Raw genomic sequence first — 24,779 nt, 5'->3', positions numbered from 1 at the left:
ACCAAAGGATGGACTGCGCTGCCACATTTCCTGGCCAACAAACGGCAGTGCCTCTATTTATCGCCTCCAGCATTAAATATCAACACCCAGTTTTAAAACTCTAAAAAACTTGTTTTAAAACTTTTCAGCATGTGGCAAGAGGCAAGGCTCAAGCCGCAGTGGCCAAGGTGGGGGGTCTCTGGGGCTATAGCGGTGGTGGAGCCCTAATTCCTTCCTTGCCTGAGTCCGGTCCCCGAAGCTTCCACCGAGATCCAGCTTCCGCAGCACCCAGGTGTCTGTCCTTGGATGTGGCTGGGTCTGTGCTACCTCCGGGGATATATATTATTGCGGCATCCGTCTGAGCCTACAGTTTCGAGGATGCAGCCAGTCCCCGGGCAAGGCCGTGGGTTTCGGAGATAGGCCTAACTTAAAGGATGGTATAATCGCAAAGAAGTGGAAGAAATGGAGGCCTTGGGGAAGAGGCATGCCCGCGATTAGGGAGGCCTCCGGCCTCGGCTAGCCAGTCCTCAGGCCCCTACACCGGGACATCGCACTTTCGTTAAGTCCACGTTCCCCTCGAGTGAGCCTTCCCACCGAGCGCTAGGCCTCAGGAGGCGAGAGGACGGCGGGGACTTCAAGTCCCAGCAAGCTCTGCGGCTCAGGCCGCCTGGAATTGTGACGAAGGCCAGAGGAGCACCCTAGGACTCGTAGTTCTCTCTCCCTGGGCCTGCCGCTTGTGGTTTGCGGGACTTACCTAGGTCCCGGCGGCGGGGGCGGGCCCTGAGGGCGCCACTTCCGACACCCGGGGCGGGCGTTTTTGACGTCACTGCCGGCGGAGGGGCTGTCCATCTGGCGGGCGGCGGGCGGCGCGCGGGCGAGCGGCGCGCGGGCGCAGGGCCTGGCCAGGCTAGTTGGCGTTCGCTCGCCGCGCCGCGCCGCGATGCCTGGGGGGAGCAGCGGGAGCCACGATGGGCACGGGCGGGCCGCAAGCCGCAGGCCGTCGCGGAGGATGGGGCGGGCCCGGCGTGGGCGCCGCGAGTCGGGCCTGGGGGGAGACGGGGAGCGGGGGGTGGGCGAGGCGCGGCTGGAGGAGGCGGTGAACCGCTGGGTGCTGAAGTTCTACTTCCACGAGGCGCTGCGGGCCTTTCGGGGCGGCCGGTATGGGGACTTCAGGCAGATCCGGGACATCATGCAGGGTGAGGACCGGGGGGATGCGGGGGGGGGGGTGCGGCGGCGCGCTGCGGGCGGGGGGCGGTGCGCAGCGGCGGGGCGGGGGCAGGGAGCAGCAGGTGTGGGTAACCTCGCGTAGCAGCGCGGGGGGATGGGGATGGCGGGGTGCAGCAGGTGGTGGATGGGATGGGGGGCGGACATACGGTGTAAGGAGATGGGGGGGGGCGCAGCAGGTGGACCTCCCCAAGCGGCATCCAATGGTTTCGGGAGAGAGGGTGTGTGGCAGCAGAGGTGGACAGTTTCGGGCGGCTCCTTGGCCAGGAGGGGGGAAGATGCAGCAGGTGTGGACAGCATCACGGGATGAGTGGGGGGGGGGGTGCAACAGCAGCAGGAGGTCTGTGTAGCCCCGCACAGCAGTGGGGGTGGGGTGGGGTGCGAAAGCAGGTGTAGATAGTCCCACACCGCATTGGGGATGGGGGGGCAGCAGGTGCGGGCGGCCCTGGGCTACACCCCAGGGATGGGGGGACACCGGGGGCCATCCCTGGACACCCCCGTTAGTCCAGCGCGGTCTTGTTTTCCAGCTCTGCTTGTGCGGCCCTTGGGGAAGGAGCACACCATCTCCCGGCTGCTGCGGATTATGCAGTGTCTGTCGCGTATAGAAGAGGGGGAGAATTTGGGTATGGAGAGCTGCTTACTTCTTGGGCTGTTTGTCTTTTCTGTGGAGAAATTTATGGTCCTCTTTTAATTTCAGTGATGAGTGAAGTAATCTCAAAGTACTATAGATGCTAAGGTGCTGTATGGAGGTGGTTTATATCTTTGCCCCTCATTCGCTCCCAGTTTTTAAATTAGATTTTAATCCAATCTTCTGATCTGTTTCTTAAAAGTCCTGACTAGTGTTGGTGATGAAGGGAAACAGACCAAGTTTGTTTTGTTTTTAAATTCATTTTCAGCTTTATATTCTCTCCCTCCCACCTTTCCCTGCCCACGTCCTACCTGAGAAAGCAAGAAAAACAAAACCCATGTTAATCTCCTATGTATTGTCTTCAAAAAAAATTCCTCGAAGTAGCCAACTGGAAGAAAAATGTCTCCTGTCATGGCAGGTGGTGTAGTGTAATGGTGGAAATTAAAGTAAACTGAGGCACAAGTTTGAAGCACCATCAGTTTTTGACAGAGTGCGAATCTGCCAATAAATGGGGTCTAGCCTCCTCAGATAAGCAAGACCTGGACTGAGAAATGCAGTTCTCTTTTATAGACAGGAGTAGCCTCTAAAAAAATTAGTAAACAGCATCATAGGCAGTGAAAAACAATATGATTGGTTACAAAGCCTGTAGCATCATAGGCGAATGTCGGACATTTGGGGCTAGCAACAACCCTTCCTTCCATCCTGCTGTCTGGAAAGGTTGATTGATAGAGTCCATCTGCTTGTTAGAACTAGAGGTAAGACTTCCTTCATGGGGAGTGATTTATGTACAGCAAAGCTAAACTTGTGACCCTGAGAGATAACTCGTTTCCACTAATTGTCCAAGGACAGCCAGCAGTGTAGAGATAACAGGTTTTCTTTAATTAAAGGTGATTCACTGAACTCTTAGACTTAAGATTGCAGGCTTCTTTTAATTAAAGTGTTTTAATAGGGAAACTGAACTTTCAAATTTAACTTAGAAAAGAAGACTGAACTTTTGGACCTGTGAATTTCTGAACTTAATTTAAAGACAAAGTCAGTTACACAGAATGGTGATAGAGAATAGAATCAATTTTAGAATGAAATCAATCAATGAAGTCAGTTTGATTTTTCTCAGTAGTGTGTTTCATCTTGAATCCTTTGAAATTATGGTTGGGTATTGTGCCGTCACAGTTGAACAGGCCAAGTTTATAAGTGTGATCTTTGTTTACTATTTTTGAGTACTAGCAAGTGTATGTTCTTAAACAAAATTCAGAATTGCATAGCAAACTGACTCTGGCTCTACCTGGGGGCTGGGGTGAGGTGTATACCTTTGTATTAAGAAAGTCAGTATGGATTCTGGGTTAATTGGAATCCTTGAGGCATGTGCTTTTGCTATTTCTCTAGTATTAATGGACTCATATATTATGGCTATATTTTTGCAAACAATATGGTATTTCTTCTTCTAACAAATTGCTGATTTCCAGCAGTTGAATTCCATGTTTGTTTTCCATATGTGTGTGTTCTGGCTGTTGTACAAGTCATATAACTGGTTTCTTTTAGACATTTTTTTTCCTGCCCTAGCTTTCAGATCCATAGAAAATAGCTGTAAGTGAAAAATTTTTCTCTTTATCCTAGACTGTTCCTTTGATATGGAGGCTGAACTCACACCTCTGGAATCCGCTATCAATGTGCTGGAGACCATTAAAACGGAGTTTACTCTCACAGAGGCAGTGGTAGAATCCAGTAGAAAACTGGTCAAGGAGGCTGTAAGGATCAATTTCTCCTTTCATTTCTTTTTTTAAATATATGTATTTTTGCAAATGTATTGAGATTTCATAGAATAGGTGTGTTCAGTCTTTTGGAATGGGATGGAAGAGGCTTGGGCTATTGTTGGTGTAAAAATGATACACAGCTTCCCCTTTCCCTCAACTCCCCCACACCAGTAGTCCCAGGCAGTCCCTTCTGTGCCTCCTCCCCTTTCTGAGACCTTGCTTGTCACTGACAAGAAGAGGCCCTGGACATGGCCAAGGTTGTTTGGCTGTGGAGATGCTGACATTACAGAAGATAGACAAGGTCTGGTTCCTTAGAGAAGCTAAGATCTTGACTGGGGAGGAGAGCCTTCTTTTATAGACAGAAGCCACTCACTTCTGTGCACAGAATGTTGAGAGAGAAGGAAGGCAGAAAAAAGAGACCAAGGATCTTGGGGTTTGATATTTTTTTTTGTGGCCAGAACTTGTGATTTCCTTAGTGAGGGAGCTCACTCTACCACTGTGATTGGCAGCTTGTTCTACCACTATTGAAGAGTTAGCCTGAGGCCTCGTGGTTAAATGGAGCTGCCCGGGACCATCCAGGACACATGTGCCATGTGTTACAGGCGGTATTTGAACCTAGCTCTTCAGACACCAAGACCAGTTCTTTCTCTGCTATGGTGACCTACTAGTTGATTTGGGAATATTGTCATTTTGGGTCCAATTTTCATATAGGAGTGCTCTTCTTTTATGACAGTCTTATCCAAGATGAAGTAGCGTAACAAAGGGGGCTAGAGATTTTCAAGAGAATCCAGAGTGAGCTGGTGAGGTTGGAATTAGAGAGGCTTGGGGTAATCTTCCATTAGAATAATAGTAACAGTTATTTACAGTTTAAATAAGGTTTTAGGATTTGCAAAGCACTTTACATATATTAATTGTTTGATCTTTACAATAATTTTGGAAGTGAGGGTCATATTATCCCCTTTTATATAGGAGGAAAATGAAGCTTGAGGAGGTCTGGTGACTTGCCTGTAGTCAGAGTCTAGGGTAGGTCTTCCTCATCCCCAAGTCCACGATACTGTCTATTAGGCCACATGACTATAGAAGCTACTTAATAGCAGAACAGATGAAGATGGTTGAAGATGACAGCAGTCAAAGGTTGGAAACAGGGTCTTTCCAGAAATTGGAAAAATTTCTTCAGGTAGAGTTCAGGGATGTGCATTTATTAGAGTAGGCTTGACCGAGGCTTAGGAATCGATGACGATAGTTGGTTCAGTGACAGGTGAGATTCCCAGAGGGGGGAACAACGTGATTCAGAACCAGTGTTCAGACCCTCTTCTAAAGTAAGTAGGGTTAAGGTTCAGTGAAGGGGAAATTCCTAAGACTTTACCTGTCCTCACCAGTCGGGATAATTGTTCACGCCTCTGGTGGTCAAGGGAAATTTTAGGTACTCTTTGAGCTCACCCTGCCCATCCTTTCTCCTACCCCATAAAAATTTTAAAAAGCCCCTATATGTGATGAATTTTAACATTCTTCACAAACCCTGAACAGTCCATCAGAGTGCTTAGAGGTAGAAGTCAGACCTGTCTGGGGGGAGAGCAGGGGCTCAGCCCTGGTACCTCCACTTCCCCCATGTGACTCTGAAGTTGTTTTTATATGCTGTTGGTCCAGAAAGGGCTCTAACTCCTCTGACTGTGTAAATCATGGTGTTTTCCCTCCAAGTACTCCTCTACCTTATCACCCTCAGAGTGTTCTGAGACTCTGCTGAAGGCTTCCTCTGCCCTCTGTTCCTCTGGGGAATATGATTAGAGGAAGGAAGAACCAGTACACAGTTTTGACTTATCTCCAGGGAAACTTGTTCCTTCTGGCAGTTGGACCATATGGGACCTCCTTGTACATGAGAGACAGCTGCCGTCACCAGGACTGAGACATAACACGAGCACGCACCTTGAAAGAACTTTGTGTCTCTGGAAGGTCCCCTGAGTGCCCTCAGGAAATGGACAGAGCAGCGTATATGTGCCCTCCACACCGAGAGTCCCCTCTACAGCCCAGCCAACGAGTGGTCATCTGGCCTCTTGCTTCAGAGGGGGAATCTGCCAGCCCATGTCCCAGTAGCTCTTCTTGGTACATGGTTTTCCTTGCGTCAAGCCTGAATGTGCTTTTTGCACTTTCCATTCCATCATTTGTAGCTTTGCCCTTGAAGGCCAGGCTGAATTGGTCTAATTCATTTTTCCATGATGCTCAGCTTTAAAGAGAATAATTTTAGCTTGAAACAGAGTGGAGGTGGGTCCTGCACTGAAAATGACATTGTTTGCCATTTACCAGGGATATTGAAATATTTTAGCCTGAGACCGAAGCGAAAAGTAAGAATGAGATAACAAGGAAAGAGAATGACCTGAAGAATAGTTGAAGAAATGGGGAGGGCAGAATGGACTCAAAAGAGGAATCTAGAAGACCCTCATTAAGTTTAATGAAATAATATGAAATTGTATATCCTTGTAACTAATTTACTCGTTCTGGAGATAGTTTGTGCCCTACGATTTCCTTGTAGTTTCTGTTTTCGTCTGTCTGTGCTGTCTTGCAGTGGACATTGTTGGGGGAAAGGGATGACTGGAGTAGAGAGGGTGTTCTCTTTGGTATGACAAGGAGCAGTTGGCTAAGTGAGAGCCTGGGCACCCTGGTGAGGAGATTTCTGTTTAGGGATGGCCTGTAGGCTTTGCTCTGGATTTTAATACCTGTTATAGGTCCAGACTTAACTTTATTTTGAAGTATTCAGCATTGACTCCCTTCCATTTTCCCATTTCATTGTGGGAAAATGTTTTACATTTGGGACTAGAATTTTTTATTTGATCTTGTCTTTGTTCTTGAATGCTGTGTACCCACTCCTTTGGGAGACATCCTTTCACATGTCAAGTCTTAGAGCTGGGGGGTGAGCTTAGAGGACATCACCTCCAGTCTCTCATCAGTTGCAGAAATCCCTTCTCCAGTGAGTGTACTGGGTCACAAGTGTCTATCATCCTGAGGTCGGGGAGGCTTTTTAGTGCCCCACAGAGCATCCTGATGACCTGAAGGGCCCCAAATGAACGATTCTACAAGTCTTTCTCTCCATACCTACAAGTCAGGCTTCTCCTTGTTGGATTTTTTTTTGGAGGAGGGGAATTTGAAGAAGAGTGTCTTCTTTGCATATATAAAATATATATTCCTGGGAGTGAAGGGGAAAAAAAGAAAAATATTTCTGAAAAAAAATGCCAAATGAGAAGCAGCAACACTTTTTTTTTTAAAGAAATTCTGTCCTGCTGTTGAGTGATTAGCCCCTGTAGAGAAAGCGAATAAGTATGCCACAGCCTTCTGTATTAAAATGTGCAGATATATAGAGTAACCATTTTGCAACAATCTGCTAGCAGCTGCTGTAGGGGTGTAAGACCCACCAACAACCAGCACACAGAAAGCTGCCAACACAGGTTCTTTGATCTGCTTTACTAAGGAAAGTAACTTTAAGGGGTTAACAATCTCATTTTAATCAAACATGCAAACATCATTCACAGTTCAGGGGGAAAAGATCAGCCCCCTGAACTTCAAGACAAATACAAACAGAAATTACAAACATCAGCAGATAGACCTTGTCTGATTCAAATCACAATTCATAGTTACCAGAGAAGAACCAACATCTGGGTTGCAAAGCTAGGGGGCATTTGCAGCTTGCCCAGAGTCTCAACACTCCTTCCATAAGTGTGCCCCAAAAGTCAAACTCTAAGATTTCTTCAATTATATCCTGTTCAGAGGGCTCTGACCTCACCCAGGCTGGGTGTGGGAAAGTTCCTCATCCCTGATATCATATCATATACAAATCAATGACTCCTAGTTGTCTCAGTGCTGAGAAATACTCCAAGACAAAAAGATCCCACTGCATCTGCCCCATTCAAACAAAGGCCAGAATCATTAAAGGCACTTAAGAGGAGAACAGCAAAAAGTCCCACCTTAATTACTATTACAGCCCACCTCTAGAGTATAATCTCTGACAAAATGACTAAAACCCCTCAATTTGGAAATTTAGGACAAAGAAAAAATTAGGCAATGACAGCTTGCTGGTAATACCTTCTGCTATATTATTAGCAGGTGTGGCAAAGAATGTCTTACTGGAGATAAAATGTGTCTTCTCAAGATTCTTTAAAGAAAGAATTTGGCATTTCTTGAAGAATTGGGAGTGTTTGGGATGAGGAAGCTAGGAAGGTATTTTGTGGTGCACTCTGGCCACATGTATTCCCTATGTATATACCTCTCTGAATGTGGTCCCTGTTTGTGTCTGTTCTTACCACTGATGAGAGAGAGAGAGAGAGAGAGAGAGAGAGAGAGAGAGAGAGAGAGTGTGTGTGTAGAGTAGTATAATCTAGGTTTATGACGGTTTTATTGCTATATTTCTTGCTATGCTATTTCATTAAATACCTTTGCCTTGGAATAAATAAATTTTAGAAAGAAAGAAATTCCTTTGTGGGAATTCTGATGGGGAGTGTTGGCAGTTAAGTTCATAGTACACATTTTTGAGACAAGTCTCTTTCCAAAAAAAAAAAAAAATCTGGAGCCCTTTCTGCTCTCACAAGCTACATTGCTGCTTGAATACTTAAAAAGAAAATAAGATGCTTATACTCTACAGAACCTGCTTCTCAGTATTGGGACCTGATTGTACCTGAAATTTCTTTGTACCTACTCTGATCACGTGATTCACTCTGCTGCCATCTGCCTTTTTACCACTTTTGGTTGGTAATTATTTTCCATTTCCATTCTCTTCCTAAACTACATCTAGGAACTTAGCCATATTTTCCTTGTTATGGATTTTTAGATAACCTGTTTTGTAACAGGTGGCATTTTAATTTTTTTAGTGTATTTTTAGGAGTTGTGCTTTTAGGTACGAGGTATTTGGGGGTACTTTTCTGAGAGATGACAGACTGTCTCAGAGTACAAATAATGAAAATAATCAACAATGCACTGAATGGTTATTTCCAAAGCTGCTGGATACTGTGTTCCTCTTAGCCTTCTTAAACTAGTGTCTTTCTAGGTTAGCCAACTGAAGCTTGTAACAGAACATCTAATTATAGACCTTTTCAGATACATTGAGTGTCGTAGAGTGGAGGGAGGGTCTGTGTTTGATAAAAATTGCAACTTCGTTTCACAGTCTTTCTTTAAAAGGCTGTCTTCTGTAAATAAAATGAGATCAGAATGGAACACACATACCTAAATTAACATTTTAAAAAAGTTGTGGAGATGTTATAAGAATTGAAAAAGCAGCAATTTGTGGCAGCCTCAGGTGTTTACTAGCTGTGTGACCCTGAGTAAGTCACCCTAATTGCCTCCCTTCTTCCCCCTCCCCCCCAAGAAAAGCAGCAACTTTCTTAGAACAGATAATAAGTCCAGTAGCAGTATTGCTCTATCCTTAGTAACTGCTTTCCATAAGCTCCCATTCTTGGTGTATATGAGAGGCAATAGATTCTTTCTTGACTTAGCATCACCTTGTAGAGTGTGGTTGTGTGTATCTGATTGTTATTAGTAGTAGTCCTGCTTTGGTGACAACAAGTATTTGCATGTTAGAAGGACACCAACAAAGAGCTCATTGTCGGCATCATCCCAGAAGCAGATTTGAGACTGATTTCCTTTTGCCATATGTAGCTGGGCAGAGTCTATAGCAGATGAATGGTCTGGGTCTTCATAAGTGACATTTTCTTAAAGCTTTTCCTTCTTTTGGGTCATATACTTGCAAGAGTCTCCATGTTAGAGGGAAACTCAGTGCTCTTGGAAATGACCAAACTTTTCTTACTGTTCTTTTACTTTTCTTGGAATTTGGGGCTCATATATTTATGGTATTTTTTAAAGAACTCAAATCCACAATATTTTACATAGTATCTTCATTACATAACATCTTCCTGATAACTCAAAATGAACCACAAAAACACTTTTTTATTGACAGAATCATTTTCTACATACTTAGCACCTGTTCTTTGAAATACCTTTGTTCCTATTAGAGCCTGTTGGTCCTCTTAGTTTGGTGCATGTGGGAATGACCATGTATCATGTTGGTCAAGCTACATTGATTCATTTTGTTCTCTGCACAACTGAGGTGGTTCTTTCAGGGCTAGTGTGTTCATAGGGGTTGGGTTAATTTTAAATAAAAATGGTCACCAGTCTTTCTTGAGCCTAAATTGGAAAGGTATGTGGTCAGTAAACAACTTTTCAAAGTAATAAAGGAATATCTATGTTCACTGCACCAAATCACACCAAAGTACAGTAGAACCTGTGGCCTGTAAAGGGAACTGACATAATCATTTTGTGAAATTGGGAATGAGCTACCTTGAAACAATCTCCCTTGGTGGGAGGAGGATGGATGATTCAAATTGGCTTTATTGATAATAATCCCATGGATCAGCTTTCTTCTCTCATCCCATTAAAAAAAATACACAGCAATTTGGAAAGATCCTAATGGTTAAAAGTTTAGGATGGAAGGACCTTTCCTTTGTGGATTGAATTAAGTTGTTTGCTCTGCTCTGGCAATAATTATTAATGTTAAGTCAAGATTTCATTTTACAAAGAATTCAGTGTAATGTGAAAAAGCTTTTGAATGGGAGCTTTAATTTCACTTCATTAAAGTGAATTTACTTGATCTGCTGATTAAATTTGTTGCCATTATTATTAAAGCAGTTCAAAGAGTGAGGATCATTTTTTCCTTTTCTAGGCTGTCATCATTTGTATCAAAAACAAAGAATTTGAAAAGGCTTCAAAAATTTTGAAAAAACATATGTCCAAGGATCCTACAACTCAGGTAAATTCATTCTGTTTTTATCATAACTTGAGTCCATCCTATTTTTTTTTTTGTGAGAAACAGATAAAGGGTGAACCCTCTGCCCATTAAAGTTACTAAAATTTGAATGATGGTTCAGTAAATTCCTATTACTGTGTGCATTGGAGACACGTTGATATAGTGGAGAAAGAGCTGTTCTTAGAGCCAGGAAAGCTGACCTCTGATGCATGCTGGTTGTGTGACCCTGACCAGGGGCCTGCTCTCACACTCATCTTCAGGGAGTGTGCCACCCTATGTTGGCTGAAGGACTTTCCTTACTCATGAGTTGTGTAAAGCAATAAAATCCCAGGTCTGTCCCTGTTTTGGTGCTTGTCTGTACAGTGTGTAAAACATGGTGTCAGAGCTAGGGAAGATATAGATAAATGCTTTCCAAAGGCGACACTGTCATGTGGGCTCACTCTGGGCTTACTTTTCCAAGTGGTAGACTTGCCTTGATCCCCTACTTCCCTACTCCTGTCCCTTTTGTAACTAATGCCTGGATATGGGGGAGAGCTACTAGGGGTTAGCAAGTTTGCTCTATTTCTGATGTTGTTCAGATGTTGACCACGGCTATGGACCACAGAAAGCAGTCAGGACAAGGAGCCTTGGTTGAGGGGATGCCATCTCAGTATTCTTTTACCAAAAATCCAACTGGTGTCATACTTTTTCTTTTTGTACTTAGGATTTTCATTTGTCACATTGCAAATATTATTCCTTCAAGTTTCTATAACTGGGTTTTTCACTAGATGTTCATTTTTCATGTTGTTAAAAATGGTCTTTCATTTAGAAATTGAGAAATGACCTGCTGGGCATTATCCGTGAAAGGAACGTCACACATCCAGTGATTCAGAACTTTTCCTATGAGATCTTCCAGCAGAAGATGCTGCGATTCCTGGAGAGCCACATGGATGATGCTGAGCCCTATCTCCTCACGGTATGTAAGTCCCCTCATGCAGCGCATTGGGACATCAGGCTTCTAAAGTGATGGGGTACTTTTTTTTCCTATTGTGGATGTTTTGTTGGCTTATGTGGCTTAATGATTCAGAGGCATAGCTAGCTTCTTTAGGTAAGTGCCCCAGATGTTCTCTGCACAGTCTGCTTTTTCTCCTTGTGTTGCATGGAGTATGTGTGTTGTGCTTATTAAGTCAAGTGTGATTTACCCCAGTTGACCAGGGTGCTGTGAAAGAGATGAAGTTTTAGAGGCTTTGGAAGAAGGGAGACAAGAACTCAGTAGATGTGAAATGAGGGTGTTTAAAAGCTTTCAAACCATGGACTTTGAGGTAGTGTGCAGCCAAGTGAAAGTTTAGTTTGCCAGGGGCAAAGTAAACAGGGTCAGTCATACAGAGAGAAATAAAGTGCAGAGTGGGAACTTGGAGGACCTTGGAGCTCAGAGGGAGGTGGCCACACTTGGTAAGTTGATTGTTTTTGAGTATGGATGAAAGTTGAAGCTTTAGGTTGTAGATTTTTACTAGCTTTTTGAAATTGTATATTTAAAAATTCTGTTACAGTGGCCCAGTGAAGTTGATTTGTAGATCACATGGCCAAGGTATTTTAATCATCTTTTTAACCAGTTTGAAATGTTAATAGAGCTGGCATCAGCACATTTCTCTGATAGCCCCTCCCCTCCTGCCACCACCACCACTCCTGTTTATCCTCTATGTTTTCTGGATAGCTGGAATAAAATAATCAAGATTCATAGTCATTTTCATCCTATTGGTGAAGTGTTGATAGGATGTTACCAACATAGATAGGTTTTTCTTTTCTTGTAAAACAGTACACTTTGCAGATAAATGGACCCGAAATTTTAAGGCCGAGTAATTTTATACTAATGGGAAATAATTAAGGCTAGATGAAGATAAAGGAAGCCATAGCTGGAGTTAGAGCAGGGGTAGCCAACCCAAGGCTTTGTCATTACCTTCACAGGTAATGCAAGTGTGAAGAAAAAGAAATTTCCAACAAAGAAAAAAATTAATTACAGTAAATCTAATATACCATATGCCCACACATAGACACAATAGTTTCCCCTTCCCCAATAAAACACTTTCCAGGTTTCATATACAAATGAATAAATGAATGAATGATTTCAATATTTGTCAGCTCCACTCGAACCCTCCCCAGGAAACATTGTGGCCCTTTGACACTTGTGAATTCTGACTCCTGTCTTGGGTTAGGTTGACTCCCCCTGAGTTAGAGATTCTTCATTAGGGACATGGTTGGAAATATGGAGAGGCGAGGCAGATCCAACAGACATGGAGGAAGAGCATATAGGATTTGGCAACCAAGAGTGAAGAACATTTGAAATATAAACCTGAAATGTAAAGGTAATGAACACCACTGAAATCAGATCCCCTTTTCTAGTATCAGAACAGCTGTACATAGTAAAATTGTGAGCTGTTTTTATGTGTCATTATTACTTTGTTTTGTGAAGGGAAAACATAAATTTGGGCGATAACTTGGAACAACTCTTCCTTTTCTTCCCCCACTACTGACTTTATGTTTAAGTTTTTCAAGTGAACTCTTTCCATCATGAGAGTGTTGATTGTTAGCACACAGTGAATTAATGGAACCCTGTAGTCTTTTCTGATTATCCTTTCTTCCCTCCCAAGATCGCAAAGAGGGCTTTGAAATCTGAGTCGTCTTCATCGGCTTCATCATCATCATCTTCTTCGTCATCTGCTCCTGCTGCTGCCACTGCCACAGGTAACACGTCTGCCATGGCTACAGTTCCCCCTGCCAGTGCCACAGCCAACGCTACTGTTGCTACTGTAGGTGAAGGTCCTGGGAATATGAAGGAAGACAAACAGCCGGTCCTGGAGCCCGTGGAGAAGCCACTCAAAGAGCCCATGAGGTGGGGATCATTTCCTTTGGAATGAAGTTTCTGTGAAATGGTGGCAATTGGAAGTGCAGGCTTCTTCAGTTGCAAGTGATTATTCCTTCTTGAATAGCTTAATTAACAAATGATTTATGGGAAAGAACCTCTTCTGTTCTTAGAGGTGGTAGGGTAAGGCCCCTTGGAGTAAAGTGATTTGCTCAAAGTCACATGACTAGTTTAGTTGGTTTAAAAGGGGGTGCCCTTCTCCTTGGTTTTTCTGCCCTCCCATGCCACTTCTCTGATGTCTAGAGAAGGCAGAAGTTCAATGTGTATAAACTCCCTGATGAAATCAGTTGAACAGACTTAAGCATATGTCACCCTAGGTTGATATATTCAAATAATATTCATTGTTCTTAACATAAATCTCATTGGAGTTAAATTGGCATACAAATTTGAGTCATTTTCCTTTTTATCTCCTCTATAAAGGGGAAGGAGCAGAAGAGGAAACTCTGAAAAGAAAACCACATTTTCTCGATTTTTTGTCACCTGCCCTCTAAATGTTATGGTCGCCCTATCTTCTCTCTCAGTTTGAAAGAAAGCCTTTATTTTGTGATTAGGTACGGAGGTGTGCAAAATCATTTTTTGAAAAGGTTTAGACTTCAGCTAAATGACTTTGCCCAGTTTGGGGCCTCAAAGCTTGGGAAGCTTGGGTTGGGAGACTGGCGAGAATCAATGACACTGACTTTTGGCTGTCAAAGTATTTTTTGTTTTATTTTTAGACAGTTACCTGAAAGTCCTTCCACATTTGGGATTTCAACTCTGAAAAGAGCTTTTAAGAGCCTTTCTGATTCACCAGACCCTGAATCGGCTTTCACTAAATTGGACCAGAAGGATGTTATAGTTCCCAGTCCAGCGTCCCCTTCAGCAGCCCCCAAGAACAAGAGACAGAGACAAGATGAAAGTTCTCCCTCAGAGTCTACAGATAACTCTGAACTGCAGCCCAAGAACAAGGGTATGACAATAAGCAGATTGGTCTTGGAGCATGACAGCCAGGGCAGCGAGCAGAGTGACAGCCCGGACTCCTCCCAAGAGACCATAGTGTCTTCAGCCTCCAACTCCACAGTCCTGAAGCTGCACAATCAGCCCCTGTCTGGGGAGAAGAGTCATAAGTACGAAGATGGTCTTTGCTGTCATTGGTTGGTTGGTTGGTTGTCCTAGTGTGGTTAATAGATGAAGCAGCTCAGTTAAACTAAGTCATGAAAAACTTGGTGTTAAACCGCAGCTAGAGCAAAACTCAGAAATGAGGACCCTTCCCTCTCTAGGGAACCCAGGAGGCATCCTAGGGCAGGAGGGAGAACGGAAGCATGCCACAGCTGACTTCTCATTGTTTTCCTTTTAGTAAGCTAGCTGGGGCTGTTCATTTCGGACTGTTTTATTTTAAAGCCGTTTGTTGTAAGGAGGCTGTGTTACATTTCCTTTTTTTTCCCCAAAAAGAGAACCCTTGTAATTCCTTGCTCATTGCGTATATTGAGGCTCTTAATCTCTTAACAAATGGTGAATACTGAACAGAGCCTTACCAACCTAGCCTGGCATCCAGTGGCTTTTACAGGTTGCCCCAGATGCCTTTCCCACTTGAGTACCTTCCACTGCTCTGTATTCACTCTTTGTTGCTGCTAAACTTGACTTGATGACACTCTGGAACATCTTAATGCTTTTAGGTGTCTGTGGTTTTGCTCATGCTGTTCCCTCTGACTGGACTGACCACTCCATCTTTGGATTCCAAAACCATGCACCTGGGCCAAAAAAGAAAACTTCCCAGCCTTCAAAACCCTGTTCATATCCCTCCTTTTCTTTGAATGCTTTCTTAAAGGTAGCTCTGGCTAAAAGTGAATTCTCCTCCTGAACTTCATTTACTGAATACCATTTTCCCCTGAATGTGGTTTACATAAAACCTTAAATGTCATAAAAATTGGTGTTATTGTTCAGTGTATATTTTTCCTTTCAGGGAGATCTCATGACCTATTTTGGGGGTTTGCCTTGTAGCAATTGGTGTATATGGTCTATTTACTTAATTAGACTATAAATTCCTATGTGTCACAATTCTTAAAAGATGTCTTATGATTCTTGGTATCTTCTACAGCAGTGGTGTCACACTCAAATAGAAACAAATCCCTGCCCCCACATGTTGACTTAGAAAACCACTAATTCACATTAGCTATGTTGTATTGCATTTTTATTTGTTTTGTTAAACATTTCCCAGTTAGATTTTAACTGGGTTGTTGAGCACTAGGAGCTACATGGCATGTTTGAGCCCTCTGCTCTGCAGTACCCATTGCAAAAATGTGCCTATATTACGGCCTCAGGACATATTTGTCAAAATGAGTGTAAAAAAGTGTGACGTGACTCCTGTCTTCAAATTCATTGTCTACTTAGAGGCACCAGACAAAGTGAGAAGTAGATGACAATACAAGGGTAAAAAAAGACATAAGAAAAACCTAGATGCTGTCCCAGAGCATTGTACACATGCCAGATGACTGGTGTAGCCCATAAGTTAATAAGAGGTAGCATTGACTGGAGGTGAGATTGGTGAGGGAGGGAAAGGGGGGCTTTCAAAGAATTGCAACATTTGAGAGTTGGAAGGGGCCTTGGCAGCCTCTGCTTGAATACCTCCAGAGAGAGAGGGAGCTACCCACTTGAGTCAGCCCATTCCATGGCTCTCATTGTCAGGAAATCTTTCTTGACCTCAAGCCCAAACTGTTCCACCCATTCCTCCTGGTTCTACCCTCTAGGATCAAACAGAACACAGCTAATCTCTCCTTCATGGCAACCCTTCAAATACTTGAGTACCACTCTCCTCTTCCTCTAAGTCTTTTTATCCAGTGGTCATAGGCCCAGTGCCTTTGACCAGTGCTCATGTGACATGGGCTCAAGGCCCTTTGCCAACCTAATGCCCCTTCCCTGGACATTCCTTAAACAGAAGGGAAAATGACTCCAGATGAGGGCTGACCATGGCAGAGAATGCTGTGACTATCATCTTTCCCTTCTTGGAAGTGATACCTTTCAAGGCAACCCAAGATGGCATTAACTTTTTATTTTTTATTATTTTTTATTTTTTTGCAGGGGGGAAGGCAGGGCAATTGGGGTTAAGTGACTTGCCCATGGTCACACAGCTAGTAAGTGTGTCAAGTGTCTGAGGTCACATTTGAACTCAGGTCCTCCTGACTGAAGGGCTGGTGTGCTACTCACTGTGCCACCTAGCTGCCCCAGCATTAACTTTTTCAGCTGAGGAAATACCACACTGCTGATACAGATTGAGCTTGGAGCCCACTAAAACCCTCAACTTTTTTTTTTTTTAGATCACTCTCTAATCATGCCTCCCTCATTAGAAGTGATAAAGTGGATTCTTTTTTGTCATCCAAGTACAAGACTGCCTTCATTCTTAATGAATTTTATCTATTAAGATTCAGTCCAGTACTCTAGCCCATCAGGGTCTTTTTGGATTCTGGTTCTACCATCCAATATGTGATTACTCGCAACTTGGTGTTATCTCCAAAGTTAATGAACATACCATCTATGCCTTTTTCCATGTTGTTGATAAAAATGTTTAGAGCAAAGGTCCAAGCATAGATCTCTGGAGTAATGCACTAGAGACGTGCCATGTTAACACTAAACCATTAACCACTACTCTGTGAGACTGGCTGTCTAGCCATTGCCGAATTCATCTAATTGTGTTACTGTCTAATCCACAAGACTAGCATGAGTTAAATTATCAAAACTTTTTCTAGAACCTACATTCAGCTAGATCTGTAGCATTCCTCTCTTAGTAATCCTGTCAAAGGAGGAAATTAGGTTAGCTTGGCATGCATGACCTGTTCTTGATGAAGCCATGCTTCGGTCGAACTAGCTTTTGAATGATCAAGGGAATGAGATGGAGAAAAGTTATCTTAGCTGTGAGAAATGACGTAAGTGAATATATTCAGGCAGAAATCAGCATGGTGTGTTTTAGAGATGATCATTTGACCACCATAAATGCTAAAAGTAGTTTAAACTGCATTAAAATAAGAGATCCTACTCAATATGGCAGCACTCAAAGTCCATACCCTGTCTGATCACAAGTGCCCTTTGTGACATACCAGAGAAGTGGTTATCCAGCATTTGTGGAAGACCTGAGGAAGGGAGAACTGAGTCTCTCTCAAGGCAGGCCACTCCACTTAAGGATAGCTGCGATTGTCAGGAAGTTTTTCCTTACATCCTTCCTCTTTGCAACTTCACCCAGTGTTCCTAATTCTGCCTTCTGGAGTTAACCCAAATTCATCTGATCCCCATTTCATGGGACAATCCTTCAAATACTTGAAACCAGCTATCATGTCATCCCTAAGACTTCTTTCTTCTGTAGGCTAAAAAATCCCTTAACCCTTTTGCCAGTCCACACATAGCATGAATTTGAGGCCTATCACCATCCTGGCCGCCACCCTCCTGATTCTCCACAGATTTCCTAAAATGTGGCATCCAGTATTCTGGATATGGTCTGACCAGGGCAAAGGACAGAGGAACTCTGGCTTCCCTCTTCTGATCATTACTTCTCAATGCAGCAATGACATCCTGGTAGTTTTCTGGGCTGCTATGTTATACTTTTGACTCATTGAGTTCACAGCCCATTAAAAAACGACAACCAGATTTTTTTCAGATGAGTTGCCTTCTAGCCATTATTCCCAAATCTTGTTAATTTATATAAATACTGATTTATGAAGTTAATTTTTCTAAAATCAAGTGTAAGACTACTTTTATCCTTAGTAAATTTCCTATTAGATTCAACCCAGTGTTCTGGTCTGTTGCTCTTTCGTGAATCCTGATTCTCTCAAAGCTTTGTCTTAGCTGCCCATGAGGATCACTTGATCCAAATCACTGACAAAAATATTAAACAGCACAGGGCCATGTGTAGCTCTGTGGGAGCCCTCCACTAAGGCTCTTTCAAGTTGATGTTGAATGATTAGTGAGATAGGACCCATTCCGAATCTATAGGTAGGTGGATACTGTTAGTATTAGGCGTGGTATTACATAGCCTATGTTCATGTTGTCTGCAAGACCATGAAAAACTTTGTCAGTCTTGACATGTTGTAGATACACATTGTCTCCGGCAACTCGTGCTTTGCACAATCTAGATTGACATTAGCATTCTCTTGATGTACCAATCTAGTAACCTTTTCAAAAAAGCATAGTAAGTCTGGCATGACCTATTTTTGGTAAAGCCATGCTAGCTTGAGGTTACTGCTTTCCCTCCCCCTGCCCCCCAGATGTTCACCAGGCACCTCTCCAGTAATAAATTTAAGAATCCTACCAGGAAATTAAATCAAGTTCACTGACCTATCATTTGTAGACTCCATCTCCCCCTGCCCCCCCCCCCATGAAATTTGGGACATTACCCTGTAGTACTGCAGTATCTTCCATTGTCTATGGATGTTCAAAGACCCCAAACTGACTTTACAATCACAGCTACCTAGTTGCTGGAAAAACTTTTTTGAAAACTTAGGAAAGGTGTTTTTAAAAGCCTGTGTGCTTTTAGAGGAGCCAAATAGCCAACAACTCAAAAGTATAATTTTTGAGGATTTAAGCCATGTTTTGAAGGATGGGTAGGATGGGGCTATGCAAGTTGTGAAAGAGCCTAGTCAGGGGGAACAGTGTGAGCAAAAATTGCAAATAAGTCATGTACAAAGCACCAACATTTCCACCATCTCGATGAAGTTTTGTTATGGGCCACTCCTATCTATACTTTCCTCAGATTATTTTCACATTTTCTTTGTAAAAAGCAGCAAATTTTTTGTTGAGGCAAAACAGTTTGCTATTTTTGTTTGCTGTTTTTTTATTTTCAAAATTGCTGTGGTTAATTTACTTAATGGTTAATTTACCTAATGGTTAATTACTGACTGCTTAGCAAAATACACTCAAGTTTTTATAGATGATACATACTTTAAAAAAATTGTAATCAGGAAAATGCCAAATTGTTATTTTTCTTCAAGCATCCCTTCTGAAGTTGAACCATACTTTTAAATAGGATTTTCAGGTCTAGATAGTAGGAACTCTGAATTTCACAGTATGCTTTCAGTCTCTGATTTAAGTAATGTTGCATCATCTGAACATATACTAGGTCAGAGGCACTACTACTGAGCTGAACTCCTGACCAGGGAGGGTCCTTAACCATAACCTTTGAATTATGGGTTCTCAGTCCTTTACTTTGGGGACATTGTGGAAGAGTAATCTCTTAAGGTTTTGGTGGATGTATGTTGTGATTTGTATTTATTTTTTATAATGGAGTTTTGGTGTCCTTGATAAACTCCATTTGAAATCCATTAATGTTTGTGTAACTTGCATAGGGGATAGCTTTCTCTTTATTTAGGCTTATCCAGTATGTTATACTCATGTATATTTTTGGTCTTTTCCCTCAGAGTGCACAAAGACAAATGGAACAGCTCTAATGGGCTCGAAGAAAAAGATACCTGGTTGGAGGAAGAGGAACTCTTTCATGTCCAGGGTATGTTTGCAAAATCACACACGCACGCACGCCTTAGGACATGTGTCTGTGTATACAAATGACTTGTTCATGCATGAAGGATACATGCTTAGATACAAAATACAGAATGGCACAGGTGGATATTCCATCACATGCTTCTCCTTATAATTTCTAAAGTATTTTAAGAAATTACGGATGCCTCTGACTTTCATCTTCACCCCTGACTTCCATCCTGACCCTCTTTCTGTGAGGTCTATGTCATTTACTGTAATATTCACAGTAAAGACTGTTCAAACAGCACTTCCTTAGCAATTATGTTTTTTATAACTTCTACATAAAAAAGTGCTACTTCAATTTCCTCACGGTATTCTGTTAATTGATGGTTTTTGAATATGCATTTGTTTGATAGAAATGATCAGCCTGGCATTAAAAAGGGTAGGTGAGATGGATTGTCTCTCTCGAACAGGCTTTGTAAAAGAGAGATTTCTTCTTTTTGACTCCTAAGATCAACAGCAGTGCCTCTTTCATAATTAATATGAAATATTATAGCCTTTATACCAGAGTCTCTCCTAAAGGAGAGGTTCTAAAAATAGAACTTTCCTTCCTACAGCCTGCAGATTTGTGTAGGGGGCGCTGCAGCTTGTAATTCTGAGGTATCTTTATATTCATTTATTCATTTGTATATTCAGTTGGCCAGCAAGCCTTTGTTATGTGCCTACTATGTGCTGAGCGCTGTGCTATCTGCTGGACCAATGAGAAACAGTGCCTGCCTGGGGGTCTGGGGGTGGAGGGGTGGGGAGCGCAGGATACAGATATAAGTAAAGAAAAATTAATACACTGAGCAAATACAGAATTTTATTTTAGGTTGTAAGCACTTAATTTTTCAGTGAACAAGCATCCACTTGTTCTTTCTCTGCATTTCTCCCTGTTGAAAAAAAGCCAAAGCTCTTGTAATAAAGATGCGTGGCTGAGCAGAGTAAGCCCCAGTTGCCTCCTGTGGAGAGCAGTGGCCAGGTCTTTCTGTACACGGACTCCATTCCTTCTTTGTCAGGAGGTGGGCAGCCCTGATCATCACCACTGGCCAAAGATTTGAAGTCTTTCAGAGCTGTCTATCTTTAGAGTATTTTCGTTCTGTACAAATCATTCTCCTGGTTCTGTTCACATCACTCCATATGAGCCTTCTCAGGTTTCTCTGAAACCGTCCCCTTGGTCATTTCTCCATTCCACTTATAAACCATCCCTTGTGGAGCCGTTCTCCAGCTGATAAGAAACCCTTTACTTTCCAGTTCTTTGCCACCACAAAAAAAGCTGCTCTCAAGAATCTTTGTATGTGTAGGTTCCTTTTTTTCTTTGATTTCTTTGGGCTACAGCCCCAGTAGTGATATTGCTGGTCAGGGGGATGCACAGTGTAGTAACTTTGGGGGCATGATTCCAAATTGCTTTCCAGAGTGGGTGGGCCACTCTGCAGACTTTGCAACAGTGTGTCCTTAACTAATTCCTAGGCGGGTAAAAACTGACAGGTGAGGAGAGGATGAGGTACCTCATGAAGGGGCTGGCTCTTGGACTGAGCCTGGGAGCCAGATTCTCTGACGTGCAGGTGAGGTGGGAGAGCATTCCAGGCATGGAGGATGGGGTTCCCACGTCAGGATGGTCAGTACTCACCAATCCATTAACATAAAGACAAGTGTTAAGAAGCCTGACATTTTTTGGCCAAAAAAAAAAATGAACTTAATTGTGACACAGCGTGACTAATATGAATCTGTTTTGCATGACCACATGTGTATAATTTATATTGAATTGCTTGCCTTCACAGTGGGGGTGGCGGGTAGGGAGAGAGGAAGGAAAAAGGAAGGAGAGAACTTGGAACTCAAAGTTTTAAAAACTAATGTTAAAAATTGTTTTTATTTGTAACTGGGGAAAAATAAAATATTAAATAAAAGCTTAAATTTTTTTTTTTAAATTGTGACAGAAACTACCTGAAGGGCTATCTTTTTTCTTCCAATGTTTACGAACATTGATTTGGGCTGAGGACCCCTTTTTGTTTCCTTCGGTCTCTTTATTCCCTCTTTTGGCTTTGGTTAGCAGTGTGTTTATACAGTGAAAACTAGAGCTAAATGAGTTTCCTTTCTGTTTTGAAACAGGATCGGATGGAAACAACAGTTCAGCCACTGGAACGAAAAAGCAGGTAATTTGGACTCTAGATTCTTCCCTTTAAAATAGAACTGGAAGAGTTTGCTCAGGAGTTCTTCTCTGGTTAGGGTGTAAAGAGGACAAAGTGAAAGGGAAAGTGTCTGCAAATTTTAGTGCTTGATAATTGAAACTTCTTTTTGAGAAGATTAAATGACCTGACCTCATGTGAGTATAACCCAAGGGGCAGGTGTTCTTCAGAAGGAAAATTGAGGGTAAGAACCCAGTGTCTTTCCTTGGATTTTCTGAGTCCACTGTTTTGCATAGTGCCTGGGAAAGAATAGGCACTTCATAAATGTTTATTGACTAAGTTCTTGATTCAGGAGGGACTGCATATACTTCACTGGCCACAGAAAGCTCAGCATAAGGTGGTTTTTTTCTTTTGACTTTTAAAATTCTAGGAAGCAGAGCTGCTTAAATTTGGGGGAGGTTTGTGGCAGCGTTTCAGCTTATACTGACGGCTTGTTTCTTAAATGGAGAAAGGATGTTTAGAAGGTGGATGTCATTGGGAAGTGATTTTTAAATAAATGATAACTGAATCTTATTATGCCAATAATAATTTAAACTAACTATGCCTTTAATATGCCATGGTACTGAAAGCTTTTAAAAAATGATTGGACCCTTTGGACCTTCCTTAGTAGTTTCAGATTCAGAAGAATCTAGACTTGGGGTACTTTTTCTCTGTGTTCTTTGGTGCTTTGGGCATATCCCATTCTTGAGATTTCTCAGAGGATGGGTTATGATAAGTCTCTTTTGGTTTTTTCTTGCAGAAATGGACTGTGCAAGAGAGTGAGTGGGTCAAGGCTGGAGTGAAAAAATATGGGGAAGGAAACTGGGCTGCTATTTCCAAAAGCTTCCCCTTTGTTAACCGAACAGCTGTGATGATCAAGGACCGTTGGAGGACCATGAAAAAACTGGGAATGAACTGAAAACTTCTTTTATTTTCTCAAAATTAATAGGGGCATGTTTTCAAATAATAGCCCTCTATTCCATGCTTTGTTTCAGAAGTTGGGCTGGGGTGATGAGATTGCTGGGCAGCCTGCTTTTTTGAGTGGGGAGGTCCTCGTCCCGTTTTTGTGCTGTCAAGGTGTACGGAGTTCAGAAGGAGAAGGAAAGCCCCAGCCCAGCCTTCTCGGCAGGAATGACTGAGGTACACGGTTTAGGGAGGACCAGGAGGCAGGCAGCTTCCATGTTCTCTTGTGGCTTAAATCAGAACTGAACCCCGCCCGCCCCCCCCCCCCACTGGTCAGTAGAAACGGCCCCCAGGCAGAATTTTAGCTGAAGCCAAGGCAAGGAGCATCCTCCATCATGAGCCCAGGTGGAGGAGAGCTGTGTCTATGTCGCGGAAGAAGAAGGTCTTCACCAGTGGTGATCCACACTGGGCCCCTAAACTGCAGTGGCATCGGTTCTTTTCTGGGCCAGAGAGGCAGCTTGGAGCCTTGATTCCCATGTGGCTGAGCTGGGGTGGGTTTTTTTTTTCCTTTTGTAAAATTGTGTGTTGTAGGTGAGCTTAGTCTTTCCCCTTCTACTCTGGACTCCGGAAGCTTTAAAGAAGCCTGAATATAGCCCTTAGTTCTGTTCTTAATTTGTGAGATGTTTGCAGCTGCTTGATTCCCCTCGTTGTGCTTTTAAAGGTTGGTGTGTCGTCATGCAGGAGCTCCCCACTCCTTCTGGCTCCTTCCGTACTGTTTTGTGCTTGCTGTCTCTCTCAGACACCCTTGAGGAAAGGCCTGAAGGTCTCTTTTTAGCCACAACTTTCAGTAAAATGTTTTCTGTAATCTTTTTTTTTAAAAGATGAATACTAATTATTGTCCATTACTTGTAGCATTCTTCATTAAAATACTGTTTCCCTCGCAATTCTATGTAGACGTTCAATAGTAGCATTTGAGCTGGTTAAGAAACGAGGGGTATGAAATGATGAAGCTTCAAAATGTGCTCTGCAGTTTCTTCATTTATTCATGCCTCTCAGGGACCAGGAACATACCTTTTCTCACCTCCAAATTTGTGCAGGAAAGGAACATACATAAGTTAACTTCATAGTGGAGTCAAGAGCCTTCCGCACACCCTAGGGTCTTACCAACAAGTTTAAAAGTGGGAGGGGACTCTCCCTAGCCTCTCCCCTCACTATCAGTAGATTAATTTCTCAGAATGCATTGTTTGAGCACCATCTAATTATCCTGCTTAGAGTTAGCTAAATCTCTTGGTTTTTTAAATCAGCTAACTCAGATATTTTAAAATGGAAGGGACAAGCAGCCCTCATTCTCCCGCTTCCCATGGGGCTGTATATTCGATGCTCAGGTAGGGCAGGCCCTTGCTTTTGGCCAAAACGTGTTTGCCATTTGATAATGACATTAAAAAAAAACATTTTTATTAAGTGCTTACTATGTCAGCAAGCATTTATTAAGCACCTACGATGTGCCAGGCACTGTGCTAACTAGCAAGAATGCAAAGGAAGTCAAGAAACAGTCCGTGCTCTCAAGTAGCTCACAGTCAGACAAGAGAGATGATGCAGAAAATAGTACTTTAGCTAACACCTGAAGGAAGCCAAGTGGTAGAGATGAGGAAGGAGACATCCATGTGAAAATTTATAGGTGCAAGGACCAGCAGGGAAGCCGAGTGTCATTGGATCACAAGAGTCCATGGAGAGGAGGAATGTGTAAGAGGACTGGAAAGATAGGTGAGGACTAGCTTATGAAAACTTAAGACAATAAGGTCGCCAAATTTATAAAGAGTCCTTGCCCCCGGCACCTTATAACCTACTGGGGAGATACTACATGTGTTGTACAAATTGGTAGATACAAAGTCATTTCATGACAGGGCACTAACTGGGGGAATCAGGAAAGGTGTCACTTGGGATATGGTACCTGAGTAGAGTCTCAGAGGAAGCC

At 42.8% G+C, this 24,779-nt stretch overlaps 1 protein-coding gene across 1 annotated transcript; it reads left to right on the top strand.

Moving 5' to 3' along the window:
• Positions 1-864: 864 nt before the first annotated feature.
• Positions 865-23,748, top strand: TERF2 (telomeric repeat binding factor 2). The gene is made up of 10 exons (XM_036751811.1): positions 865-1,175; positions 1,731-1,826; positions 3,446-3,576; positions 10,280-10,366; positions 11,172-11,318; positions 12,991-13,232; positions 13,976-14,365; positions 19,640-19,725; positions 21,846-21,889; positions 22,662-23,748. The coding sequence occupies exons 1-10, from the start codon at positions 920-922 to the stop codon at positions 22,818-22,820; spliced, it is 1,638 nt and encodes a 545-aa protein (XP_036607706.1). The 5' UTR covers positions 865-919; the 3' UTR covers positions 22,821-23,748.
• The last annotated feature ends 1,031 nt before the right edge of the window (positions 23,749-24,779 follow it).

Source organism: Trichosurus vulpecula, chromosome 3 (assembly GCF_011100635.1).
Source record: "Trichosurus vulpecula isolate mTriVul1 chromosome 3, mTriVul1.pri, whole genome shotgun sequence".
NCBI lineage: Eukaryota > Metazoa > Chordata > Mammalia > Diprotodontia > Phalangeridae > Trichosurus > Trichosurus vulpecula.
The sequence above is the reverse complement of the archived record's forward strand: the minus strand, read 5'-3'. Positions and strand labels throughout refer to the sequence as shown.

Coding starts and splice junctions, on each gene's coding strand:
- TERF2 (XM_036751811.1), top strand. CDS start 920: ATGCCTGGGGGGAGCAGCGGGAGCCACGATGGGCACGGGCGGGCCGCA. Junction 3,577..10,279: donor GAAAACTGGTCAAGGAGGCT/GTAAGGATCAAT, acceptor TTCCTTTTCTAG/GCTGTCATCATTTGTATCAA. Junction 10,367..11,171: donor CCAAGGATCCTACAACTCAG/GTAAATTCATTC, acceptor TCTTTCATTTAG/AAATTGAGAAATGACCTGCT.